This window comes from Notamacropus eugenii, chromosome 5 (assembly GCF_028372415.1).
Source record: "Notamacropus eugenii isolate mMacEug1 chromosome 5, mMacEug1.pri_v2, whole genome shotgun sequence".
Classification (NCBI taxonomy): domain Eukaryota; kingdom Metazoa; phylum Chordata; class Mammalia; order Diprotodontia; family Macropodidae; genus Notamacropus; species Notamacropus eugenii.
In genome coordinates this window covers 55025630-55052634 of record NC_092876.1, presented here as the reverse complement: position 1 = coordinate 55052634, position 27005 = coordinate 55025630, and the positions used below count along the sequence as shown (strand labels likewise).

The 27005-nt window shown below is 44.0% G+C and overlaps 1 protein-coding gene and 1 long non-coding RNA gene across 3 annotated transcripts in view; one reads left to right on the top strand and one right to left on the bottom strand.

Moving 5' to 3' along the window:
- DDI2 (DNA damage inducible 1 homolog 2) overlaps nucleotides 1-13594 on the bottom strand; it is a 36420-nt gene extending 22826 nt beyond the window's left edge. Inside the window, exons 1-3 of one of the 2 annotated variants that reach the window (XM_072608962.1) lie at nucleotides 13242-13594; nucleotides 6942-7071; nucleotides 833-1066 (exon numbers count right to left, since the gene is read on the bottom strand). In XM_072608962.1, coding sequence (XP_072465063.1) covers nucleotides 833-1066; nucleotides 6942-7071; nucleotides 13242-13379 — 502 coding nt within the window. In that variant the 5' untranslated portion in view covers nucleotides 13380-13594. The remainder of the gene's footprint in view (nucleotides 1-832; nucleotides 1067-6941; nucleotides 7072-13241) is intronic. The other variant, XM_072608963.1, reaches the window with a different exon arrangement.
- Nucleotides 13595-13871: 277 nt separating this feature from the next.
- Nucleotides 13872-18966, top strand: LOC140504250 (uncharacterized). Its single transcript, XR_011967024.1, has 2 exons — nucleotides 13872-14057; nucleotides 15339-18966. It is a non-coding gene; the product is annotated as an uncharacterized lncRNA (long non-coding RNA).
- Nucleotides 18967-27005: the final 8039 nt, after the last annotated feature.

Here is a 27005-nt window from a genome sequence, read left to right as displayed (position 1 = left end):
TCTACCCTAGGCCAGAGAAATTAAACGCAAATGACGTCAGCCAGTGTATACTTTACATAAGCATGTTAAGTGAGTATCAGTAGGTGGAAAGTTCATCAAAAATGGTACATGGTTTCTAATTAGAGAATCTTTACTGACATTTCTTAACATTTTCGTTTTTCAGCCACGCAACCTTTATGATACATTAATGCAACCTCAAGCAATTAATCAGTCATGTAATCATGAGAAATAAAAACAAGTTCCTCCACAGCAAACATCTCAATACCATGAGAACTCTTATCAAGGTCACAAATGAGAGTGAAAAGAAATATCAACTATAAAGAAAATAGAGTTTAATGAAATAATCTTTTCAAGGAATGCCTTTTCGAACAGTAATACTTAATAACAAAGGGAGATGTCTGAAAAAGGATTACATCAGTTTCCTTCGATTTCTCAGGCACTGGTAAAAATATAGCTCCAAGCAACTGGACCCATTACCACCCCAAATCAAATTTGGGGGATTGAGCCAAGAAAGGGCACTCACTGTTCTACATGGCTGCCTGAGGCAAAGTCACAGAACCACTTTAATTGCCACCCCCTGGCTTACTGGCTGACTTTCCATAAAAGCTTCCCCACTGAACAGGTCTGAAAATCATTATCTACTATGGACATGCTAAGAATCAGAAAAGATCTCCAGGCTTAATGCCCACCAACACTGGCACCAAGTTGCCTCCACACCACTCAGGACTCCAGGGTTGCCAGTGGGCAGCTGTTTCTTCATCCCACACATGAAGAAAGTCTGTCACAACCAACTCAAAGTCAGTTTGAAGAAGTGATAGTCACACAGGCTTACCAAGGTCTCCGCTGAGAAGGGCTTCTGCCAGGGGTGGGTTTCGCTCCTTGAGCAGAGAGAGCTCGTGGGGATTGGCAAGCAACATGTCTCGGAGTAATGCTGGATTGTCCAAGCCCTGTGGTGATGAAGCTGTGTCTGCTGGGGATACCCGGGATGGCTGGGTTGGGTGGTGGTGCAGTCGGGAGCCTGATGTACCAGGCACAGCTATGCTGCTGAAGTCTATCCGGGGCAGGCCTATCAGAGAAATAATTATGAAGGTTATACCAAAGGACGACATGAAAAGAAAACTCAAGACAACTGTAGAAATAGCATATTCCAAGGAAGATCTTGCAATGGCGGGTAGGCCTACAAGATCCTGAGACCTTTCCTAGACATTCCATCTCCCCCTTTCTCAGCTACTTCTGTGGTGCACAGGATCCAGGTCAATGAAATGGTTGAGGTGAGGGAGAACAAAGAAATAAACTGTGATCTGCAAAGTATTGTTTTGAAACCATCCAAGAAAGGGAAGGCCTCTCTTCACACGGTTGTCTCAGCAGACACAAAGAATTTTTTAAAGCAGTTACACTGTGAATCCTCATATACCTAAGAGGTGGCCCTAGGCAAAACCTTGGTCTGGTCCTGCCTCTGCCTTCAAAAGCCCTGACACTTGAAATAATACTCTAATTGGCAAAGAGAGACAGAGTTGTTAGATGCTAAATTCTGCAAGTCTGGGCTGGACTTATCGGCTTGGGTAGCTTTCTAATATGGACTTACACATTCATCTCAGCCTTCTAAACACCAACTCACTGACTTGCCCAATGCCCTGGGAGGTCAGAGGGTAGCAATCAGCTTCATTTGATGGGCAGAAAAAAGGAGACAATGGTGAAGATACTTACACAAAAGATATAAATATAAAGAAAGCCATAACAGGGCTCTTAAATATAACTCCCATGAACATGACTGATAAACTGAGCTGTCATTCAAATTAAAGGTAAAAAAAAAGTCAAGTTTTTTTAAGTTCAAAAGAAAACAAAGGCGTTTCCCTCAGACCATGGACAGAAAGGTCTGGTCCAGCTGAATTCAGATTCATTTTTTCCAACCTTAACCATTTTTTTTTAAAAAACTGCAGACTAATTACATTAGTCAAGTCTGAGGAGCTAAATTATCTAAAGACAGCTTATGATCTCACTGAATTTCCACCAAGATCTGAGGTACAGATTAAAAGCAGACTTCTCTCCTGAAACATCTCTCTGAGGTCACTAGAAGAGTACTTTCCTAGCAGATCCAAGGGTTCTTTTTCTGTTCTTCTCCTTGACCTCTGCAGCATACAGTCCATCCCTTCTCCTTCACATACCATGACCATGTACTCTCATGCTTCTCTCTCAAGTTTCTATCCCAGGGCTTCTTCTCCTTCTTCTCACTCTCTCCCTTGGCACACACGTAACCTCTGTGCAGATGGCTCCTAAATTGTTTATCAAGCATCAGTCCCTTTTTCTTTTTTTTATATTTTGGTTTTTTTACTCTGAATTTAACATGAAATTGCAACTCTCTGGTGTGTATATATATTTTGCTTTTCAAGTATATAATAAATTAAGTATGTAACTTTCAAAGCTATCCTTCTTGTCTGTGATTCCTTCTGGTCTTCCATATGTTCTCTTTGTATTTTTTTAAAGGCCTTAATGATTCTTTCTTTTGGCAACCTTTCCCTAGCCTCCTGGACTTTCCACCCCTCAAAGTAAAAACAAAAATGTCTGCATGGTCAGGTGAACAGATTCCAACACTGGCCATGTCTAAAAATGGCTATGCCTCATATTTCTTACTTCCTGCCAGAGAGCGGCCACCCAGATGGCTTACTTTAACATGTCTAAAGTTAAGGTTCTCATCTTCCCCTCTAAACTTGACCCTTCCCCAATTTCTTTTTTTTCTGCTGAAGGTACACCCACCCATCAGTCATGGAGATAGAGTCTCAGAGTTATGCAGGACAACTTCCCATCTCTCACTGCACAGATCCTGTGGTGTGAGAGCTCCAGCTCTTGCATCTGGCCCTTCTCCCCTTCTGCATCTGCTCAGACTACTCAGACCTGCCTTCTTGTTTCCATTCTACCTCCCTTTCAATCCACCTATGGCTGCAGCAATGTATCTAACGTACTGTTACAAACAACAAGTGCCCCCCTTAATGGCTCAGGTTAGACTACTAATTCTGGTATCCAAAGCCCTTGACAAGTCAGCTCCAGGCTAGTTGCCCTGGCTTCTCCTTAATGTTCCTTAAGTCACAGGAAAACTAGATCACTGTTCTCTCCCATCTCCTTAACTATGTTCCAGCCATTCCCCAGGTGGAGTAAACACCACTCTTCACGAATATGTACCTACTGAAATCCCTCTCTGCCTTCACGGCCCATTTACTTGCCCCCACCTAGTCCAGGAAGCTTTCCTTGATTTCTCCCTCCTTCCACAAACTTCTCATAGCACTTTGCTGACCTCTCCTCTCACCCATTACATTTATGATACATCATATTTAGTTACAGACACATCATGTCCCCCTCAGACCTTTGCAAGTAGGGACTATGCTATTTTTCCTATTTGTATGTGCAGTGTCCTGCATGCTTGTAGGTATTTAATAAATGTTTGTTAAATTTTGCAGCTTAGGAAATCAAAGCTCAGAGGTATTGTGACTTGTTCTACACAAGAGAGGTCGTGAATACAGGACTCCTACATATCCCTTTCCCATCTGGCAGAGAAAGAGAGTTAACCTCCTCCCCCTGGTGTGAGCTCATGTAACCACACCCATCAGTTGGGTTTCTGCCTGGGCCCAGTGAGAGTTTACCAATCCAAAGAGGGATAGGAGGATGGCTGAGGAGAGTGATCCCTGTTCTTCTGAGATAGGTTTCCTATCTCCTCTGTCTATCAACCCTCACTGGTAGAACATCTGTGTGCCTTCTAGCTTGGGACAAGGAGTTTTCTTTCCATTTTGGCCACACCCTATTTTGAAGTACATTCAAAGCAGTTCTAAAGAAGAAAAACAAGAAACAAACAAAACCAAAAAGAGAACAAGCCAAGTTTGCCTTGCTGGGTTGGTAGTTTGTGGAACCTCCATAAGGTCACAATCAGGAAACACGAGAAGTTTCTGTATGTTTGCTGCCTGAAGACGTAAAAGTTAGCCTCCACAAGACCACACAGCTCAGAAGTGCTTATAAGCAATGCAGACATGTAGCTGTCCTCAGCACAACCCACTAGCACCCATAGAAATGGACCAATCAAAATTAAGTTGCATTCTACTTTTATTTGCTTACAAAAGCATCAAACAAAGTCAGTCAGTGGCTTCCTGGAGCCCAGAGAATATCAAATCAGTGTAGAAAGACTTAGTCGGTTGCTTCCCCTCAAGCACGCTTGTATTTCTTCCTGGCCTCGGCAATCACTCTTTTGTGAGTTACAAAAAAAAAAAAAAAAGAAAAAGGAAAGAAAAAGGGGGGGGGGGGGGGCGTGTGTTTATGCTGTGAGGTGTCACGAGGGGCTTCCTGTCTGATGAACGTTATCAAGAAAATGTTGGCCAGAACCTGAGAACATCAGTCTCAAATGAGAATTTTACCAAACTGAGAGGTCTGGATACTTCAATTATGGATACAGCCTTCTTCAAATTAACAGGGTCTTTGACATCCCTGTTCCTTAAACTGAGTTCTACCACTGTGCTTGGGTAAGGAGTGGGACAACCCCCCCCCCCCCCATAAAGGCAGGTTCTCACTCTTGCCATCAGACAAGCACCCACCATCATTACCATCACCTTGGGGAGCCAGGAGACTAAGAGGCTAAGCAAGCTTAAAGTTGTCTATCAATGGTGGGCAACCCCTTTGGCTGCCCTTTGGCAGCCTTTGGTGAAACCTATGGAGCCCTTCCTCAGAATCATATCTTAAAATAACTGAAGAAAGTATGCTAAATTTCAATTACAGATTAGTGGAAATTCCTTCCCCATTCAAGTTCACAGGTATACTCCTAAAATCTATGGGGGGGGGGGGTGTCTATGAACCCCCGTTTAAGAAGACCTGATGTGAGCTGAGGGGGATGATAACTGTCCATTAAAAAGCCCTGAACAGAGCTTCTGAGACAGATGAGACCCTGCCTTGATGGGCACAGTAGGTGTCAAATGATGAGAAGCCAACTTATGATCATTTCAAGCAGAACAATGGAAAGGGGCATTGAGCCAGGAGTTCCAGCCCCAGTTTCCCCACCAGCCAGTCATCACCTCCACAAGAGGCTGAGCTTAGGTTTTTTGACTGGACAGGGCTATTGTGAGGGTCAAATGAGACAACGTCCAAGTGCTTTTAGAAAGAATCAAACATAAAATGCTGTCTGGCATTTAAAGTCCCCTACAACCTGACCTCTTCCTCCTTTCCAGTCTTCTTACACTTTACCCACCCCCCAGGTCTCTAAGATATATGACAATGGCCTCCTCGCTGACCCTTCCAAGGACACACCATCTCCTCCCTGTGACTTCTTCCTGGCTTTCTTCCACATCCACAATGAGTGTTCTCCCCCTACTCTCTACTGCCTTCCGGGTTTTCCTGGCTCAGATTCCACTACTTTGGGGGAGGGGGAGCCTTTCTGCCCTCAAATGGCTCCTCCTCTCCCCCCATGGCTAATGCCTTCCCTCTCAGATGACTTTCAGTTCATGTTCTATAAACAGAATGGTTTGTATATTGTCTCTCATACGCTCTTTGAGGGCAGGGACCCTTATCTTTCTTTGTAAGGGCAGGGCCTGCCTGGCACATACCAAGTCCTTACTAAATACCTGTTCAATGAGGGCAGCACCTTGACCACATCACTATTCTACACGGAAGTCTTCAGGGTTCCTCACTGTCTACCAAACTCCTGACCCTTCCAACGTCAGGGTTAAACCTCCCACGTCCTCTACAATGGGGCCTTTCCATCTCCTGACTCTAGACCTTCTTGCTAGAGGTCCTCCAGGCCTGGAATTCTCTCCCTGACATCTCTGCCTCCTGGCTTTCTTGGAGACCCAGCTAGAATCACCCCTTCTTCAAAGAAAAGTCTTTTCCAATCCTCCTTAATGCTACTGCCTCCCACTTATCCTGCACATAGCTTGTCTGCACACAGTATTTTGCATGATGCCTTCCCCCTTAGAATGTGAGGAGGGTGGGGCCTGTTTCTGCCTTTCTTTGTATCCCCAGAGGTTAGTGAGGTGCCTGGTACGCACATAACAGGTGCTCCATAAATGTATTAAGAGTTGTCTTGACTTGAACTCCTCCTCCTCAGTTTCCAAATTCCAATCCAACTAGTCTGCTCTCTCCCCTCCCTGTTCCTTTCTTGGCTATTTCTGTGGCCTTGCTGATATCATCCCCATGTGTAGCAAAGCATATCCCAATAGCAATCTACTGAATTCTCTCTTTTTTTTAAGGCCAAAGGGGATGCCAACCTCTCACAGAGCACTCTCCCTTCCCCGTGAAAATGGTTTCTCCCTCCTCAGATTTTTCAAAGCTTTTTATAATGACCTCCTTTGCTCTTATCACATTCTGCCTTAGACCATACAATGCTTTTGGAAGGAATGCCTCATTTATTTATGCATTTATCACTAGACAGCAAGTTCTTTGAACTTGGGAACTGTCTCCTTTTTTCATTTTTTTTACCCTGAGCTCAGCTCCTCACACATAACAGGTACTTAATGATGGCTTTTCAAATTGCACCATATTATTGTCTTCCATGGAAGTGTTACCCTAATACCTCACAGTGTCATGGAGGGAATTCTGAGGTCTTGATACCTATGCCATCAGAGCTCAAAGGCTAACTGGTGTCACCAAGGGAAAACTTTGTGTATGGCTCAGAAATGAACAGCCATCCATGAGCCCTGCCTGGTGAAGCTCAGAAGGATGGGCACAGTCATCCATAAAGCCACCCGCTACAGGGGAGAGGGGCTGCCATCCACACAGGTTGTAGGAGCGCCCACACAAAGAAAACCAGTCACATTCTTGAAGTGCTATTTATTACTCTTCTCAGAGGAGTAAGGGCCCAGAGATGGGAAAAAAAAGAGTTAGAACCAGGAATGATGTCATATAGAAAGGCCCTCTTTCTTACAGATGGGTTAAGGAGGTCAGCTGACCACCTGTAAAGTGAGATAACTTACTTGGGAATTGAACTGGAGCTCGTGGCTCTGCATTCTCCTTCTGTCTCAGAATCACTACATCCCCGTCCTTCAAGCCATATGAAGCCAGAGATCTGTGGTTGTCAGTGAGAGGTCTCTCCGCATACACAATCTGCAAAAGGGGAATCTGAGTTAGTGCTGAGGTACCCTGAATGCAGCCCAAAGAGAGAATACTATAATCCCTCACTTCCCTATAACATTTTTTAAAACAGTGGATACAAGGCTGGACTTGTTTCTGAGTTAGGATACAGTATGGAAGCAACTCTTTCTGGGAATGGTAACTGTATCAGCATTATATCATCTGACTCTCCTTCAATAAGAAGTCCCTTGGCCCTGGGTAGGGGAAGTTTCTAACCTGTTCCCCTTCCCCTCTCTCCAGCAGCAATTTCACATCAGATGATAAGCCAGAGGGCCTTCAGGATAGAGCAACCAGAACTAAAGGAGGCCACAAGAAACAGGCTAATAAGCTTCAAGTATTTTAAAATGATCCTCAGCCTTAAATATAGGAACACATGTCTACAAGCACAGAAAGGGGAAACAAAGCACTGAAAACAAGAATGATAACAGCAGCTGGCGTTCATCTAACGCCTACCATGTGCCAGCTCTGGGCTAAGCACAAATAACTAAGGTTATCTCATTTTATCCTTACCACAGCCCAGGGAGGGAGGTGCTATTATAATGCCCCTAAGGATCGTACTAAATAAGCTGAGGCAGACAGCTTAAGTGATTTGCTCAGGGTCACAAAGCTCGGAATTGTCTGAGGCTGAATTTGAACTCAGGTCATGTGATTCCTCCAGGCAGTAGAGTCTCCACCATCCATGCAGCCCTCTCAGAATAGGATTTGACAGCAAAGCAGAAGGAAGGATCTAGACTCTGGTCCAGATCCACATACTCAAAGGGGAATTCCAAGCCCTTCAGTGTAACCCCTCACTCACAAAAGTGAAAAAAGGAAGCCTACGACTCTCCGAGATGATGTAAACTGAACATTCAGTGCCTGATGTATACTCACTAAATGACTGACATTCAACGGAATAACAAAATGTTTCCTATTACTTTCCATATAAAACAACGAGCTAGATTTTTCTTGCTGGATGTGGATGTGTGATTTCAACTGAGTTTCCAGCAGATGTTTGTTCAAATTTTGTTATCATCAAAGAGCAGGCGTAGCTGCAATTCTCATAAGGGGGACAGGTTTGGGACTCTCCCATTATTACCAAAACAAATTTATCAACAAGTATGTACTTACTGCATGCAAAGCAATGCACAAAGAAGTGGGGATAAAAAGAAATATAAAAGTGGCTGACAATCCAGTTGGGGAGATCCTTGTTTTACTGGTGTCAGAAGAAAGAAAATCTGGGGTGAGTCCTAACAACCTATAGCAGGGGTGGGGAACATGAGGCCCTTTAGGTCCTCAAATGTTGAACATCTGACTGAATATTCAAAAGGCTGCACTTGAGGACCTAGAGGACCATGTGGTCTTGAGGCCTCAGATTCCTCACCCAAGGTCAAGAACCAAGCTTCCAGTTCTAGTCACTTCCTTTGACAAGTCTGTTAAATTAAAACAGACTTAACAGCCTTCCTACCTCATACAGATCTGACTCAAGGGACATCCCAGTCTCATTCCCTAACAAGTGCACTTCTAAACTTCCTTCCTCACATATCCTTACAGTTCAGGCTGGAGGAAATGGCCATTCTAATCTGTGGGGAGAAGTGTTGTTAAAAGGAATCTATATTACAGTAAATTAGATATGAACAAATATTAACATGCAAACAAATTCACCCCCCCCGCCCCATATCCAATCGCTGCATACACTGCAAGTACAGAAATTCTCTACAGGTTCCACTTTACTTCCCATGCTGCTAAATTCTCAGCTTCAACTTGCAAAATGGAAACACTGCAAGAGTACAGAGGGCACCAGACTCCTCACTTCTGCTCATCACAGAGCAAACTACACTACAGTCAACAGACTTTTCTTTCTTTCTTTCTTTTTAAGAGCAACCTGAAAATCACATTAGTAATTAGTCGGTGACTGGAGTACACTGTAACCTATAAATGTAAAGTACCAGCCTATTCCTTCCAGTGGTTAAAGAGATGCATCTCAAGTTTACAAACCTTCCTAAAATATATAACTAAGGATGATCTGCCTGAAATGAACTGAGACACAAATCCAAGAAAGCTAGGCAATGGGGTCTGGGATTTGGGGTTTTCACTTCCAAATAAGCTTTTCCCTTATAGACAACTGAATAGGTGTAAATAGAAGCCTGAGAATAACATCAGAGTATCAATTTATTAGTAGCCAGGGTGCCACAATTGTAAATACAGTGGTTCCAAGCCAGTGCTACAGGAAACAATCTCACCTATTGGAGTAGTACTTTGTGCCTTAGTGATGATTAATCTACAGTTGCTCAAAATTCAAAAGTTGTGTCACTGGTAAGAAAATATAATAGGAAGCTTCTACAACTAAACAGCTCAATCTACAGGACTGGCAAAACTGCCTGGCAATCACTCTAGAGGAGGCAAAGACCCTACTAGAGAACAAGTTCTAATTTGTAATTAACATTTGAAATTAGACCAACTAATCAAACTCTGCAGTCCTTTATACAAGAGATAGCAACTATTTTTCCATCCCTGAATGGAATTTTTAAATTAATAGAAGTCCTAACATTGCATATCAGCATTAAATTACTAACAAGGCTTCCGTGAGCCACAATATAGCTGTAATGTCTTAAGTAATTTTTCATACTGCATCAATTACTAAAATAATGGACAAATAAAATTACCTTTTGATCATATAATAGGAAGTGTTAAAAATACACCCAAATAGTCTTCAATAGGCACTTCTAGTTTTTTTCTAATTTCCCTTAGTCTGAAATACTGTTTTCATAACCTAAAGGTCTTGCTGTGTATAAGGCTACAGTCTAGCATTATAGACAGTAATTATCATTATCTGGCACTCAGCATAATTAGCTTCGTGCTACCTACAGAGATAGGTTATTATAACATGTTTTAACATATGGGCAGCATAAAAACTAGTTTATGTTCTGAAAATTGCTTGGATTAAGCAACCAAGTCAGTATCAAAGAATCAAACAGAACTGATGGCTGATTTCCTGGACCACCTTGGATTAATCAAGATAGTATGCCCCAGCCCGGATCTAAACATATGCAAGACAGCTTCTTTAAATGTATCATGCTCTCTTTGGCCATGGAATTGCCATAATCAGAACTGACAAACTACAAAACGCCAAACGTTTAAACAGAGGATAGAGAGGTCTAAGAATGAGGCATCCATAATAAGAGACTGAAGACTGGACCTGGAATAAAATTGCAGGCCAATGAATAACTACTTGAAGAGAGGGAAAAAGATGTAAGGAAAAACTTGAGAGAAAATAGGAGGTGGGAGAAGAATGTACCCAAAGGGAGACAGATGAAGCTACACTCCTGAGAAGACAGTGTTGTTTACTATTAGGATCTGAAAGGAAATGACTCAGTGTCTAAGATGTTCCTGATTGATGGGCAATGCAAATGAAAGAGGACCACCCAACCTCTTAAAATAGATACTGGGTCATCAGGTTACAAGGCAGCCAGCAGAACAAACTTGAAAAACAGGAGGTGTTTATAGTTAGCTGAGAAGCACAGGTTCAGTCTCTAGTAACCCTAGGGTTACTCCACATTTCCATAGGCTAACAAAAGACCAATATACCAGCAGAGGTTGGAATGATAAAGAAAAGATTTTGGAATCTCCTCACTAGTGTAAAGTTGTCTAATCCTGTGAAGTCATCAGCTCTAACAAAAAGTGCTATGCTGGCTACAGAATACGGGGCCTTCTTCCAATTTGATCCTTCAGTAAGGATTCTTCCTTTCATTCAGGTACAGCCACCTCCATTATCTGGGGAAACATAACCCTGAAACTGTTTTAGACATTTGTCTTCCTCATCTTTCCCAACAAGCAAAACCGAATATATCTACATTTAACCATTTTAAATCCTCTGTCAACCTTCTCATAAAGGTAAGTTTACCTCAAGTCAAAAAACACCAAAGGAGGATAAATCAACCTCACCTGGGCAATCTGCCCTGTATTTTAAAGAGACTCTTGGGAAGAAATAATCCATTTTATCTGGAATTCTTGCTGCTCAAATTAAATCAGGCTATCTACCGGAAATGGTGTACTTCAAAATACACTGCCCTTTATACAACTTTATGCCAAAGTGCTAAAGTCTACACTGTAGGAAGGACTTATGCTTGCCCGCTGAACAAAATGTTGACACAGTTGTTTACTATAACCCAGAGAACAGAAAGTTTGGTTTTAGTGCGCAAGAATTTAAGGAACAATTTCATAAGTGCACCCAATGACCCTAACGAACTAATGAAAAAGTTCAACTGTGATTAACCTGAAATAATACTTTGAATCTATTAAAATATTCAAACAAGTACAGTACAGGACTTATAGGCATTAATGGAGGAAGACTATATATATATTATACATATATTATATATATATATATACATCAATCTTTTTGCATCGTTTTTGTTTCTGGTGAAACCTATGGATTCCTTCTCAGAATGTTTTTAAATATGTAAAATACAATACAGAGGATTGTAAAGGAAATCAATTATATTAAAACAGTTACCAAAAATTCCTTTTAAAAGTTCACAGATTTCCAAGTTAAGGCTTCCTTCTATAGAACTACTGTTGATAAACGTTGGGTGAGAGAGTTCAGTGGGCTAGTGGCAATCCCCAGCGTTAAGCCAATTTTCGGGGTTTTAAATGTTACTGGGAGCTACCTCTCTTTTAGTTAAGTGAGAAAAGGATAAGGAAGGATTTACAAAACAAAAACTCTTAAAGCAAATGTTCTGCTGAAGCCCAATATCTGAGCAAACTGAGGGGCTTTAGGAGTACCAAAACAAAAACCATTAGCTTCCTAAAATTATAGGATTTGGAGCTAAGAGGAGCCTCAGAGATCACTGACAATCCAGCTCCTTTATTTTACAAAAGAAAAGAGAGGTAAAGCCTCTACAATTTGCCCAAGGCAGGGCTGGGGAAACTGCAGCCCCGAGACCACATGTGGCCCTTTAGGTCCTCAAGTGCAGCCATTTGACTGTGTTTGGAGTTTCACAGAACAAATCTTTTTATTAAGGGGAACTGTTCTGGGAAGTTTGTTTTCAGTCAAAGGGCCACACTTGGGCCTTAGAGAGCCACATGTGGCCTCGAGGATGCAAGGTTCCCCTGCCTGGCCCAAGATAACGCAGGTACTAACTAGCAAAGTCACATTTGAAGCCTCCAACAATTTTTTTTTTCAGATGGACGAATGTTCAGTGAAGATAATGACAGCACATTTACTCAGGCCACGAGACACACAGCAAGTCCCAAGCAGACTTGTTTTTGAAATTTACCTCACAACAACCCTAGGTTATAGGTAAAGCAAGCATCATCTCCCCGGTGTCTCGCCTAGCGCGGTGCCTACCACTGACCACAGTACAGGACCGGGAAAGCAGCCTCAGAGGATTTAAGTGACTTGCCATGGTCACATGGTCACCATCAAGAAAAGTGTCTGGGCTGGGGATAGAAACCGAGATGGCTTAATCCACTATAATGGTAGAATCACAGCTTAAGAGCTAGAAGAAACGTTAAAGTATATCTAATTCAACCGGCTCATTTTACAGAGGAGAAAACTGAGGCCCTGGGATGACTCATGACTTGCTGAAGGTTACACAGGCAGGCAGTAGCAAAAGAGAACTTTGAACCCGGGTCCTTTGTCTTCAAATCCAGCGAACTCTTTTCACTACTGCATCTTTATCCGCCAAGCTCATCTACTAAGGGCAGGAACTTTTTCACATTTTGATGAAGGAGGTGAAAGGTTTCAACATCCTTTAAAGGTAAAAAGCCCTGAATTAGGAATCAGCGGATCTGAATTTGAATCCGGCCTCTATCTGCTCCTTAATTCCTGTGACCTTAGTCAAGCTATATCTTTCCCTTCTCTGAGCCTCAGTTTCCTCCTCTGTAAAGTCGGAAGGTTCGTGTGGCCTGCGATCAATTACTTCGATCCAGGAAGCCGGAGGCGGGAAGCAAAAGGGTCGGGCAAAGATGGGGTGAGGTGGAGATCAAACTCCGCATGCTTCGGAGAGGGGGAACCCTTCCCAGAGGAGGGGGGAGCCTGGCACAAGCCGTGGATCTGCGGGCCTCAGTCTTCACCTCCGGAGAAGGGGCGGCAGGCTGGGAAGGCGACCCCTGGACGTGGGGGAGGGGGCCTCTCCCTCCCTCCGCACTTCCCCGGAGCTCACCTGGCTCTCAGCCGCCGGGATGCCGGACTCGAGCTCACAGAGTGCGCGGAAGTTGTGCAGCTCGAAGTCGGCGTCGACCTGCAGGGAGAAGGTGACCTCGGAGAGGTCCCTCCGCACACAGTACACCGTGAGCAGCATGGCCCGCGGGGCGCTGCCCGCTCGCAGCCCGCAGCCTGCCCGCACGCAGCCCGCTCGTTCCTCGCCCCGCACAGCCCGAGCCGAGCCGAGCCGCAGGCGGGCACTGGCAGCGCCGCAGCCGCACGTCCACACGGCCGCCTCCCAGCCGCCGCCTCCAAGCGCGCCGGCCGCAACGCTCCGCACCGACCCGCTCCCGCACGCCCTGCTCCTGCTGCCGCCGCCGCCGAAGCCGAAGCCCAAGCAGAAGCCGCCGCCGCAGCCACGACAGCGTCGTAAAGGCCACTCGCCCCGCCCCGCCCGTTCTCGGCGCCACCTGGGCGGGCGGGAGCAGCGGGAAGAGGAGGGGCCGGAGAGAGGGAGGGAGAGGGGGAGGATAATGAAGAGGGAAGTGGAAAGGGGGAGGGGGAGAGAAATGAAATGCATGAAGAGGAGGAGGAGGGGAAAGGGAGGAGTGGACGGAGGTGGGAGAGGAAGAGGGAGGTGGGAAGGAGGAAAGAGAAAGAGGAGGGGAGAAAGGAAAGGGAGGAAAGAGGAATGAAGAAGAGGGGAAAGGTTAAAAAAAACACAGCCAACAGCCCCTGCTGGAAGTTGACAGTCTAACGGGGAGACAGCATGCAAACAACTATGTACGAACAAGCTATAGACTGGGATAGTTTGGATTTAATCAACAGAGAGAAGGTACGAAGACTAAGGGGACCTATGAAAGGCTTCCTCTAGAAGCTGGGACTTAAAGGAAGCCTGGGAAGCCAGGAGACAAGAGTTGGGAAACAGTGTTGTAGGAATAGTAAGGAAGCTTATAGTCACTGCATCACAGAGAATATGGGTGGGGTGTGAGGGGTAAGAAGACTGGAAAGGTGGGGGATGGGGGCAGGTTATGAAGGGCTTAGAATAGAAAATTGGATTTTATATTTGATCCTGGAGGAGCCACTGGAATTTACTGAGTAACACTTTAGGAAAATCACTGGTGGCTGACAGGAGGATGGGTTGGAATGGAGAGACTCCAGGCAGGCTGACCCACCATGAGACTCTCACAGTAATCCAGGCATGAGATGATGAAGGTCTACAGTAGGCTGGTAGGAGTGTCAGAGGAAGGAAGGGATTTGAGAGATGCTGTAGAGGTGAAATGGACAAGAATGCTGGGGAGGTGAAATAGACAAGAGATGCTGCACAGGGGAAGTTGATAGGCCTCGGCTAGAGCTTGGATAAAGGGGTGAAAGAGAGTGAGGAGTCAGGGATGACTCTAGGTTGTGAACCTGAGGGGCGGGGAGGATGGCGTTGGGGGAAAAGAGAATGAATTCTGTTTGGGACTCGTTGAGTTTAAAGATGTCTACTGAATATCCAGTTGAAGACGTCTAGTGTCCAGTTAAAAATGTAATCCTGGAAATCAGCAAAAATGTTAGGGCAGGATAGATAAATCTGAAAATCATCAGTATAGAGATGATAATAATTGAGTAGCACAGGTGGCTAAGTGGCTAGAGCACTGAACCTGGAATCAAGAAAATCTTGAGTTTAAATCTGTCACCAACCACTTACTATCTGTGTGACCCTGGGCAAGTCACTTGATCTGTAAAATGAGGACAATAATAACACCTACCTCTTAGGGCTGTCAGGAAAATCAAATGAAATAATAATTGTAAACTGCTTAACACAGTGCCTGGCAGAATAGTAAGTATTAAATGAATATTAGCTATTGTTGTTGGTGTTGTTGTTAATTGAGGAGTGAAAGGGATGAGAGAGAGAAGGGAGGAGGAGGTGTAGAGGGAGGAGGAGGAAAAAGGGAGAGTAGAAGAAGAAAAGGAGAGGGAGAAAACAAAAAAAGAGGGGGAAAGGAAAGGAAGTGGGATAAGAAGAGGAAGAAAGGAATAGGGAGTAGATAAAAATGGCTAATAAGGAAAAGGTACCCAAGGTAAGTAAGCCAGGACATAGTTGCTGACCTTGATTCATTTATTCACTCCACAGGCATTGAATCCTGATAAATTCCAGGCCCCAAAAGGGGAGAATGGGAGGCATATGACAAGACAGAAAAAAAAGGAGGAAAAGTTGCTGTAATTAAAAAAAATAGAGAAGAGAATAGGATATAACAAGCTATAGGTCTACAAGATTATCTTTGATTCCCAATAAAATTCTAGAATTATTAAAAGCTGAACAGTGAACATCAAGAAATGAAGGCAGTGATGACAAAGAGCCAGCAGTTTCTATAAGCACACCTTATGACAGCCCAATATTTCCTGTTTTAGCAAAGTTATTAGATTGATAGATAAGAAGAATGCTATAGCAGAGTCTAGATTTTATTAAGAGCTGAGAGCTCAATTGACACTGTAACAGGGGACTGGCCAATAATCCCAGTCTTTATGGACCTGCTTGAACTCGTACATACAATAGTCCATTTAGGTGAAATCAGACCTGGCTGAATGGCTGGACCCTAAGAGTAGCTCTTAATGCTTTCACATCAGCTTGTGTTCTGTCTTAAAATTACCTTGTATATACTTTATATTTATCTATAGATCTTTCGCCTAAACTAGTCCTGTGTCATCGCTGAACATCTCCATATGGGTGTCCCATAGGCCTCTCAAACAGAACTCATTACCTATTCTCTCCCTCCACCCAATCTTTATCTGCTTTGCCTCTATTAAAGGCACGACCATCCTCCCCAGACACCAGGTTCACAAGTTCTGAGTCATCTGTGACTCTTCCCGAACAGGGCCATCTCAAAAGGAGATATGCTGACTTAGGAGCAATGGGTTCCCCCCACTTAAGTGAAGGCTGGATCATCATTTCTCAGGTATGTTGTAAAGGAAATTCTTGGTCAGGCATGAGTTGAGCTAGATGACTTCTGAGTCCTTTTCAACTGAAATTTTGTGATTCTGTGAAGAGAAGGAAGGGGAGAGGAGGCAGGGAAGGGGAAGAAGGGAAGTAAAAGTGAAAGGAAAATGAGAGTTGAGAGAAAGAGTTGGAAGGAGAGAGGAAGAAAAAAAGTGTTAAGTAAAGGGGAACAAAGGAGAAGGGCAGAAGGAAAAGATGGCAAAGGGGATAGGATGGCACTGGCTGTAAGAAGGGCCAAAGACTCTGGAATGGGAGCTCTGTCGTACACTTGTAATATAGTTGCAGTACACTGGTTTGCCTCCAGTCTGACCAGTCCTTCTCAGTCTCCACTATTATTCATTCACATCATGGCCCCTAATCATGGATGTTTGCCAAAATTCTGTCCTGAACCTGCTTCATTTCTCCTTCTATAGTCTCCTTTAGTAACCTCAATTGCTTTGCTTTTATCTTCTCCAAGCAAATGATTCTGCAGTCTATATATCCAATCCCAGTCTCTTTTTTGGATCACCAGTTACTATCGGAAATTTCAAACTGGATGTCCCAAAGACATTAAACTCAACATGTCTAAAACAAATCATAATCTTTTCCCCCTAAACTATCCCATCTTCCAGATGTCTCTATTTCTTTTAAAGGCATCACCATCCTTCTAATATCTCAGGTTTATTGACATTATTCTGGACTCCTCACTCTTCCTCACCCCACACATCCAGTCACTTGCCAAATCTTGCCATTTCAACGTCTCTCAAAACCTATCCCTTTTTTTCTACTCACATAGCTACCACCTGAGGTCAGGCCCTTATTGCCTCTTGCCTTAAATTATTGCGATAGCCTCCTAACTGGTCTCCCTGCCTCAAGTTTCTCACCACTCCAGTTCATCCTACACATTGCTATCAAAGCAATCTTCCTTGAGCTCAGATGAGATCATTTGATTCCCTTACTCAGCCACTCCACTGGCTTCCTTTTGGCTGGATGATAAACTATAAACTCTTCTAATTAGCTCCTGAAGCATTTCACAACCTGCCCTCAACCTATTTCCAGCCTTGTGGGACTCCCATACTCTAAGACCCAATGAAGTTGGCCTTCTCTCTGTTCTTCATTTCCAACACTCCACTCCATTTTCAGTGCCTTTTCACTGGCCGTCTTCCATACCTGGAGGGCCCTCTCTTCTTAGCTTTAACTCATGGAGCCCTTCTCATCCTTATCATTTAGCTCAGACACCATCTTCTGCTTGAAGCCATTCTAGATTCTTCCTAATGCCAGTGCCTTCCTTCCCAAACTATCTTGTATTTAATTACTTTTGCTGGACAGTATAAATTTACACATGTACTTGTCTCCTCTATTGGAATGTAAGCTTCTTTTGAGTGGATACTGTTTTATTCATTATACTTGCTTCCCCAGCACCTAACACAGTGCCTGGCATAAGAATAAATGCTTAATAAATACTTGATTGATTCACCGATTGCCAGATCCCTTAGCACACTTAGCAGTCCCAACTCCTTTTCTTTCTCACCCCATCCCACTGGTGCAGAGAAAAATTCTTCCCCAGAGCAAAAATGAGATACAAGAATAATGACCAACCGACTTCATTCCCCTGAACCAGGTAAGTATCAGTGGATGGACAATGTATTCCAGAAAATGTGCATATTCTTGTGAAGTGAAGCCCACTGGAGATGACCCAGGCAATTGTGCAGGCTAAGCTCATCCCAGCAGGGGAAGGCCACAGGAAACACTTTGGAATTCCGACAGGAAGTGGGAGGCTTTGGAAGGATAATGTTGTTGTGTTAGACTGAGGGTTTTTTTTTTTTCATTTCCTCTTGAGATGTATACTGGATTGATACAGGCCCATTTCTATTTCTGGAATGCATTCCCTACTCACCTTGGCCTTTAGAATCCTTTCTTTCTCCAGTGCCTGCTCAATCACCATCTCCTGCTGAAGTCTTGCCTAATTTATCCTTACCTCTGTCTCTCCCCCACAAAAAAAATTCTTTCTCCCTTCAAATATACCTAGAAAAAAAAGAAAAAAAAATAGCTAAATCACGCTGGGAGAGAAAGAGAAACTGTCACCATTGCTAAACACTCTAAGCCAGCCGTTAAGTGGAGCACTCTTAGTGGTCGCCAAAAACTGGAAATCAAGGGGATGCCCATCAATTGGGGAATGGCTGAATAAATTATGGTACATGAATGTAATGGAATACTATTGTGCTATAAAAAGTGATGAACAGGAAGACTTCAGAGAGGACTGAGAAGACTTATACGATCTGATGCTGAGCAAAGGGAGCAGAACAGGGAGAACTTTGTGCACAGCAACGACCACAGTGTGCGAGAGTTTTTTCTGGTAAACTTGGAACTTCATTGCAACGCAAGGACTTAAAAAAAATTCCCAGTGGTCTTTTAAGGCAAAATGCCTTCCACATCCAGAGAAAGAACTATGGAATTCAATCGCAGAATGAAGCAAATCATTTTCTTTTGTATTACGTTTTGGTTTGCTATATGATTTCTCCCATTCATTTTAGTTCTTCTACACAGCATGACTATAGTGAAAATGTATTCAATAGGAATATATATGTAGAACATATACAAAATTGTAAGCCATCTTGGGGAGGGAGGGAGAGGAAGGGAAAAATAATAATCTAAGTTATATGGTAGTGATTGTAGAACACTAAAAATAAATAAAATTAATTAATTTTAAAAAAAGAAAAGTTAAAAAAACTGAACTAATAAATAAAACTGGGAGCTGATTTTATTTTTTAAAAAACATAATAAACTGTTGGTTAATTTGATTTAAAAAACCCAGATTGCCAGTATCAAAAATCAAAAGGGTGAATTCACCACCAATTTAGATGAAATTAAACCAATTATTAGGAACTCTTTTGTCCGATTACATGCCACTAAACTGACAATCTAAATGAAATAGACATTTACAAAAATATATGAGGAAATGGAATACTTAAATTACCCAATCTTAGAAAAAAAGAAATTGAACAAGCCCTAAATGAGCTCCCTGAGGGAAAAAAGCAAAACAAAAAACAGAGAACCAGATGGATATACAGGCAAATTCTACCAAACATTTCAAGAACAATTAATTCCATTAAACTATTTGAAAAAAAAAAGGAATACTACCAAATTCTTTTTATGACACAAATATGATTTTGATACCTAAAGCAGGGTAATTAAAAACAGAGAAAGAAAACTATAGACCAATTTCTCTAATGAATATTGATATAAAAATTTAAAATAAAATACTAGCAAGGAGATTATAGCAATCAATCACAAAGATCATACACTATGACCAGGTAGGATCTATACAGGAGTGTAGAGCTGGTTCAATATTAGATAAACTATCAGCATATTGACCATATCAGTAACAAAACCAACAGAAATCATATGATTATCTTAATAGATGCTGAAAAACTTTTGACAAAATAAAACACCTATTCCTATTAAAAACACTAGAAAGCACAGGAATAATTGGTGCTTCTTAAAATTTATTCTATGATTAAGACATTAGACTCCTTTAGACTTCTCTTTTCCAAGGCAAATAGAAAACAGAAAATTTCTGAAATACAGCAACTGCAACCAAAAGTTAAACCCTTCCCAAACCTCACTCTGGCTGGTGTCCCCATCATTAGAGAATCGGGCCAATCCAACTTCTCCACCCAAGAATGGATCTGATATTCTAAATTCCCCAGTGTCTTGGTGGAAGGTTAGATAGCAAATATAATACAGTAAAGAGTAGAAGAAGGCTCTAATTATGCTTAAACTTGGATGGAGTTATTAAATAATAATAATAGCTGGCATTTGTTTTACAGGCATATCCGTTAGAGTCAACAAAGCATTTTTCCTAAGTTATCACATTTGAGCTTCAGTGAAGTCAGCAGGGGAGGGATGATTATTCCTGTTTTGCAAATGATGAAGCAGGCTCAGCAAGGTTAAGTGATGTACCCAGAGTCACTTTGTGCAAGGCCTATGCTTGGTGCTAAGGGCCTGCCTGTAGATTTGGGATCTGCGCCTAGGAATTGTGAGTCCAAATCCAGTGCTCTTCATATCACAACACAGCTACATCTAAGAAAGATTCTGAACTATAAATGGAGCACCTAAGCTGCAAGTGCTGCTATGGAGATATGAGATCAGCAGATGTAATCCCAGTTTAGTGGCATTTTTGAACTTAGCAATTTGGGACTGTTTTTGAAATAGAGGAGCTTAAAAGAGGAGTAACACCATCCATCTTGCTGGCTCCCTTCTCTCCCCCTCAGGGGGAAGTGTACTGGGAAGGGTGGAATAGCTTCCCACTCCTATTCTTCCATGACCCTGCGCTAGACAACGGAAACAAGAAGCAAAGGGTTGTTGTCCCTTTCCCCCAAGAACTGATGAGACCCAACCCCTGCCTATCTCTGTTAACTTGATGGGTGATTTTTCTTCATCCTTCCTAACCTTAAGAGGAAGCGATGCCTAGGGGAAGAAGGCAATTCTCTTCCTCATTCACAGGTAACTGGTTCCTTAATAAAAATTATTTGTTCCCCAATTGCTTACTATTAGTTATTATGAATGTGTTCCCTCCACAAATAAAAAAGAAAAAACTCAGGCAAGCAACCATCAGATCTTTGTCTGGTGTAATTAATGATGCCAGCAGGTAGAGATTTTGGTCCCTGGAGGGAAACAGGAGACAGATCCATCCTTGACCCAGAAACACAAGGGGATAGAGTAATACTCATCCCTGAGGGCAGGCTCCACAGTAAGAAAGGAATACTGATACAATATCCCTAGGCACAAATTTTGATAAGAGAGCTAATAAGCAAAATTTGTGTGTGTGTCTATGTGCATATATATGGTGTCCTGAACATCTTTGTTGTTGTTCAGTCATGACCCCATTTGGGGTTTTCTTCGTAAAGATACTGGGGTGGTTTGCCATTCCCTTTTCCAGGCCATTTTACAGATGAGGAAACAGAGGCAAACAAAAGTGAAGTGACTTGCCCAGGGTCACAGAGGTAGGAAGTGTCTTAGACCAGATTTGAACTCAGGGAGATGAGTCTTTCTGACTCCAGGTGAGGTGCTCTATGCACTATGGCACCCTCTAGGAGTCCCATCTTAGTGCATGCTCTTAGTAAATACCAGTGCAGTTTTAAATTTTAGTACTTTAAAGTTGAATGAACTAAGATAGTTGGGGCACCCTGTATGTAAGTGTGCTATTTCTATATAGAAATATAGCTGGTTGTGTGTGTAGAGACAAGAAGCACAGTGGATAACATGCTTGATCTGCAGACAGAAAGATCTGAGTTACAAATCTTCTCTCAAAACATTAGCTGTTTAACCTTAGGCAAGTCACTTTACTTCAGTCTGCCTTAGTTTCCCCATCTGTTAAATGAGGATGATAATGGTACCTGCCTCCCAGGATTATTGTGAGGATAACGAGAGAATATTTGAAAAGTACTTAAAGCAAGTTATTATCTTGATGATATATACATACATATATACTCCTAAGATCTGTGACAAACCCTTGATATCAAGACAGGAGGACTAGCTGCATAAAGGGGAGATTGGGTTACAATTGAGGCACCCACACCTTAAACCTGCTACAAGGGAAAAACAAAAACTTACGCAATCCTTGCATATGGGACCTTAACCTGCTATTTGTAAATGAGTCATATATTTACAAATGTCAACAGTTACTGAGATTTTAGATGCTGTTTCATGTAACAATCTCTTGGGAGAGCCTCATAACTGAACACAGGGACCCCAGTGACCATCTTGCTCATTTGATATGTACACAAGAATCACTTTTGATAGCAGCCCCAACAAGTGGTAAACCTGTCTTTGTCCACAACTTCTAGTGAGGGGAAACCTCTGATCTTCAGCGGATCTTCCACTTTGGTATAACTCTTAATTGTTCAAGAAGTTTTTTCTTATATGAAATGTGTCTGCTACTCCAAAACTTTCAGCCATTTTTCCCAGTGCTGGCCCAGGGAATAAGCAGATCAAGTCTTGGTGGACAGAGTAGTGTACTTAGAGTCAGAAAACCTGAGCTTAAATCCTGTCCCTGATATATTTAGCTGTGTGAGCCTGAGCAAGTTACTTAACTTTTCTAGGCCTCAGTATCCTCTTGCATAACTGGGGATAATAATACCTGAGTAACCTGCTTCACCAGTTTGTTATGAAACTCAAAAGAGATTATTTTACATATATGTATATATATATATATATACATACACATATATATATCAGTTACTCTGACAACTTTAATGTTTTACATCAGCAATCATCCCACAAGACTGCCTTTTTTTAATTTTAGTCAGTCAGTTAACAAGTGTCTATGAATCACCTATTATGTGCCAGGCACTGTTGTAAGTGCTGGGAACAGAAAGAAATGCAAAAAACAGTCCTGATCTCAAGGAGCTCACATTCCAACAGAGGAAAAAATATATAAACAATTATGTAAAAGGAAGATATAGTTAGAACAAATTAGAGTTAATCAAAGAGAGGAGGAACATTAAGGGATATTGTGAAGCCTTCTTATAGAAGGTGGGAGTTTAGCTGGGACTTGAAAGAAGCCAAAGAACCCAGAAGGTGGAGATGAGGAGGTAGAGTTCCAGGCATGGGGGAGAGACAAGAGGAAATGCCTGGAGCTGGGAGGTGAATATCTATCTCTTAAGAGGAACAGCAAAGAGCTAGTGTTGTTAGATCTGAATAGGTGGAGTGAGGAAGGTGTGAGAAGACTGAAAGGCCAGGTTGTAAAGGGATTTGAAGGCCAAACAGATAATCTAATAATTGCTCCCGGAGATGATAAGAAGTCACCGAGTTTAGTGGTCAGATGCACTCTTCAGGATACTTAATTTGACCTGTGTGTGGAGGGTTGATTATAGTGGAGAAGACACTTGTGACAGGCAGAGAACCAGGATACTATTTCGAGTCCAAGCATCATTAGCAGCAGCAGCAGCAGCAACATTTACATAGGTTTTGCTATGTGCCACTGTGCTAACTGCTTTATAATTAATATCTCTTAGTATCCTCACAACCACCCTGTGAAGTAGGTGCTATTATTATCCTTTTTAGAGTTGAGGAAACTGAGGCAAATAGAGGTTAAAGTGACCTGCCTAGGGTCACAGAGCTAGGAAGCATCTGAGGCTGGATCTGAAAGCAAATCTTTCTGATTCCAGGCTCAGCATTCTATTAACTGTATCACCTAGCTGCCCCTAAGGGCACTACCACTGTGGTTACAGTATCTGAGGAGAGAAAAGGGCATATGTAAAAAATGTTACAAAGATAAAATTGACAGGTCTTGGCAACAGATTGATATGAGAACTGAGAGAGGGTGAAGAGTTGGAGATGTTACCTAGCTTAACCTTAGGAAGGCGATATTTTCAATAGTAATAGGGAAGTTCAGCCGTTGGGAAGGTTTGGGAAGAAATAATGATTTCAGTTTTGGACAAACTGAATTAAGGACGGCTATGGTTCAAGCACTACAATAGACAGGAGGTTAGAATCAGATAAATGATCTGAGAATCCTCAGTCTAGAGATGATCATGGAATCCATGAGAGCACCAAAGGAAATATGTGTGTTCCTCCTTTGCTGCTGAAGAAGACCATGCCATCAGACAAATAATGACATGACTTGCACTTGACTTTGTTTTGAGTGAGGGAGGGCTGTGCAGGTCACCAGCCCCATTTCTCCTCCAGAGCCATCTGAATCCAGTGACCAGATATTCATCAGGATGACTGGAGATGATGCAAGATGAGGCAATTGGGGTTAAGTGACTTGCCCAAGGTCACACGCAGTTAGTGAGTGTCCAGTGTCTAAGGTGAGATTTGAACTCAGGTCCTCCTGACTCCTGCACTGGTGCTCTATCCACTGCACCACCTAGCTGCCCCTACGGAAGGAAATAACCATCAAAGGGGAAAAGAAGGTCGGGGAGAACCCTGGTGGGGGCACCTACACTTCCAGAGTGTGATCTGAACAAGGAAAGCTCCTGAAAAGGAGACAGAAGGGGCGGTCACAGGCGTAGGAAGAGGACCACCAGAGACCAGCGTCTAGAAAACAGACAGTATCAAGGAGAAGAGTTTGCTCTGAGGGTCAGAGGTTGCTGAGAATTCAAGAAGGGTGAAGATGGAGAAAAGGCCCTTGGGGTTGGCCATGACCACTGAGGCCAAGGCAATTGCAATAAGGATAGCCCTAGCTAAAATCATTTGCTTATTATTAATTTCCTTGCTCGGTGCTGTACCAACTAAACCGTCAAAGGTTTCCTTTGGAGCTAAATGATACAATGTATCCGGGGGCTATGTCCCGCTCCTCCTGCCTCCTTCGGTGCTGAGGCCAGGCGGGGCCCGGGGGAGGGGCCGCACTGGAGGCCCAATCAGGAAGGCCTGCATTTGGATCTTGCCTCAAACACATCCAAGCTGTCTGGCTCTTTTAAAGTCACGTCCCCGCCTCGGGGACTTCAGTCTCTTCGCGGACGACCTCAAAGATTGTTCCCGAACCGAGATCCTGCGAGGGTGCAGCGCCCCGCTATCGCGCGTGCGCGGTAGGGCTACGTAAGCGTGGCGTCACGCCCATGCGGAAGGCTCAGAGCGTTAAACTAGGAGCCGGCTTCCTCACTGCGCCTGTGCCCTTTTCCCATGCGCGGCCTCAGCTCTGTATTCATTGGACGGCGGCGTGCCGTCACGTGACCTCCGACGTCGTTCCAAATCGGCTCCTCCGCCGGGGTTCCGGTTGCCATGGAGGCTGGGCAGTCCTCGCCTCGGCCCCCACCTCCCGCTAGTGCCCGGGTGGCCGAGAAGCTCTGAGGGGCGACGTTGCCCATCGTCCCCCCCCAAAATGCAGCTCCCGAGGCCAGCCTAAGCGTGTGACCGCTCAGGGCGTCGAGTCGTAGAGCGTCTCCTTCCGCCTCAGGCCGCTAGTGCGGCCAGAGAGGCCCGGGGCGGGGCGGGGCGGGGCGGGATCCCTGGAGATCTCGCGAGAACTGCCCGTCCGGCCTTCGTCCCGCAGGCCCTCCTCCAGCCGAGGCCTCCCTGCCCTGTGGGTGGGGCGGACACCTGCGGACCCCCGGCCTCGGGGCGAGGGGCGCCTGATGGTCCTGTAGTGTCCGTGGTGGCCGCTCAGCCTGCTAGCGCTTCTTGAGCACCTGCTGTGTGCTCCGGACAAAAGGAAGGGGACAGCCCCCGGCCTCCCCTCCGAGCGGGGGCGGGGCGGGGGGAGAAGAGAAGGGGTGAGCCGGCGGTGCGCACCCCCCGCGGAGTCTCCGATCCCTGTTTCATGGGCGGAGAAACCGAGGCAGACGGAGGGGAAGGGACCCAGGGTCACACAGCTGCCAAGGATCGGAGGCCGCATTCGAACCCAGGTCTCTCTAATGCCGCCTCCGAGGTTTCGGTGGGAGGAAGAGAAGACGGCCACAATGTGAGGGGGATCGGTGTGCTCCTGGAGGCTCTGCAGTTCATTGAGGACGGGTGGAGGGGGTCAGTGTGACGGGGCCAGACCTGCTCTTTAGGAGGGTCACTTGGACGGCCGTGTGGAGGATGGATGCAGCGGGGCAAGACGGGGGGCAGACGGACCCCCGGGGCTGCCTCAGGATGGTAGCCGTGTCAGAGGAGAGAAGGAAGGCAAATATTAGTTAAACCATGAAGGCAAAATCAATAGGACTTTGTAACAGATAGATCGGGGGTGGAAGGAGGAGGACAGTGAGGAATTGAAGGGGATGGAGCCCAGTAGTGAGAGCTGTGGTCCTGGAATCTGATGTGGCTTCAGATACTTACTGACTGTGTGACCCTGGATAAGTCCCTTAACCTCTGTTTGCTTTAATCCACTAGAGAAGGAAATGGCAAGCCACTCCACTGTTTTAGCCAAGAAAATCGTGGACAGTAGTCTTGTGCCAGTGAAGGGTCAGACTCAACTGAATGAACAACCATTGACACCTAGGTTTCAGCCTTGGGTGACTGGGAGGGTGGTCCTCTAGGACTAAGGAGGTGATGATCCTGTTGTCCAGATGCTTCTGGAGCAGTGTTCACAAACCAGCTGGAGAACACTCACAGGAGGGCACTTAGGATGGTGAATGAAGGGGCTTGCTGTTCAAGGATTAGTGGAAGGAACTGGAGAAGTTTTAGGGGGAGACATTAAATACAAGTTTTTGGAAGACTTTTATGACAGTGCGGGACAGATAGGGACAGCTCAGACTCCTCTTGCTGCTCCCAAGTGTCAGCCACCTGTAACTAATCTAGCATTTTCTGCTCTGGAGCAAGAGGAAGAAAATAAGCCTTGCGAGTTTTGGAAAAATCGCTTCTTTCCCAGATAAAGAAACCTCCCAGGACAAAGAAATAGAAACCTAGGGTACCGTCAGTAGAAACCCTCAGGCTGTATTTTTTCTTTTCTAATGGACACAACAGGATAAGTCAGATGATCTTGAAGGATTCCTCCAGAGTCTCTTTCAAATGTTTCTTCCTCCATGGCACCTTCCTCACTTTCTCTCCCAAATTTCTTTTCCCTCTGATCAGATGACATTTTGTTACATACCTTTCTGAGATACTTAACTGGTATCATGTATTAAAGTTAACAGCTGTTAACTCTGGAGGAATCACAGGCCTCTTTTGTTGTTTATTGTTCAGTTGTTTTCTTCAGGTTTGTCTGACTCTTTTTGACCCCATTTGGGATTTTCTTGGCAAAGATGCTGGAGTGGTTTGCCATTTCCTTCTCCAGATCATTTTACAGATGAGGAAACTGAGGCCAACAGGGTGAATTAACTTGCCCAGAGTCACTCAGCTAATAAGTGTCCGAGGCTGGATTTGAACCAAGGTCTTCCTGACTCCAGGACTTTCCATCTA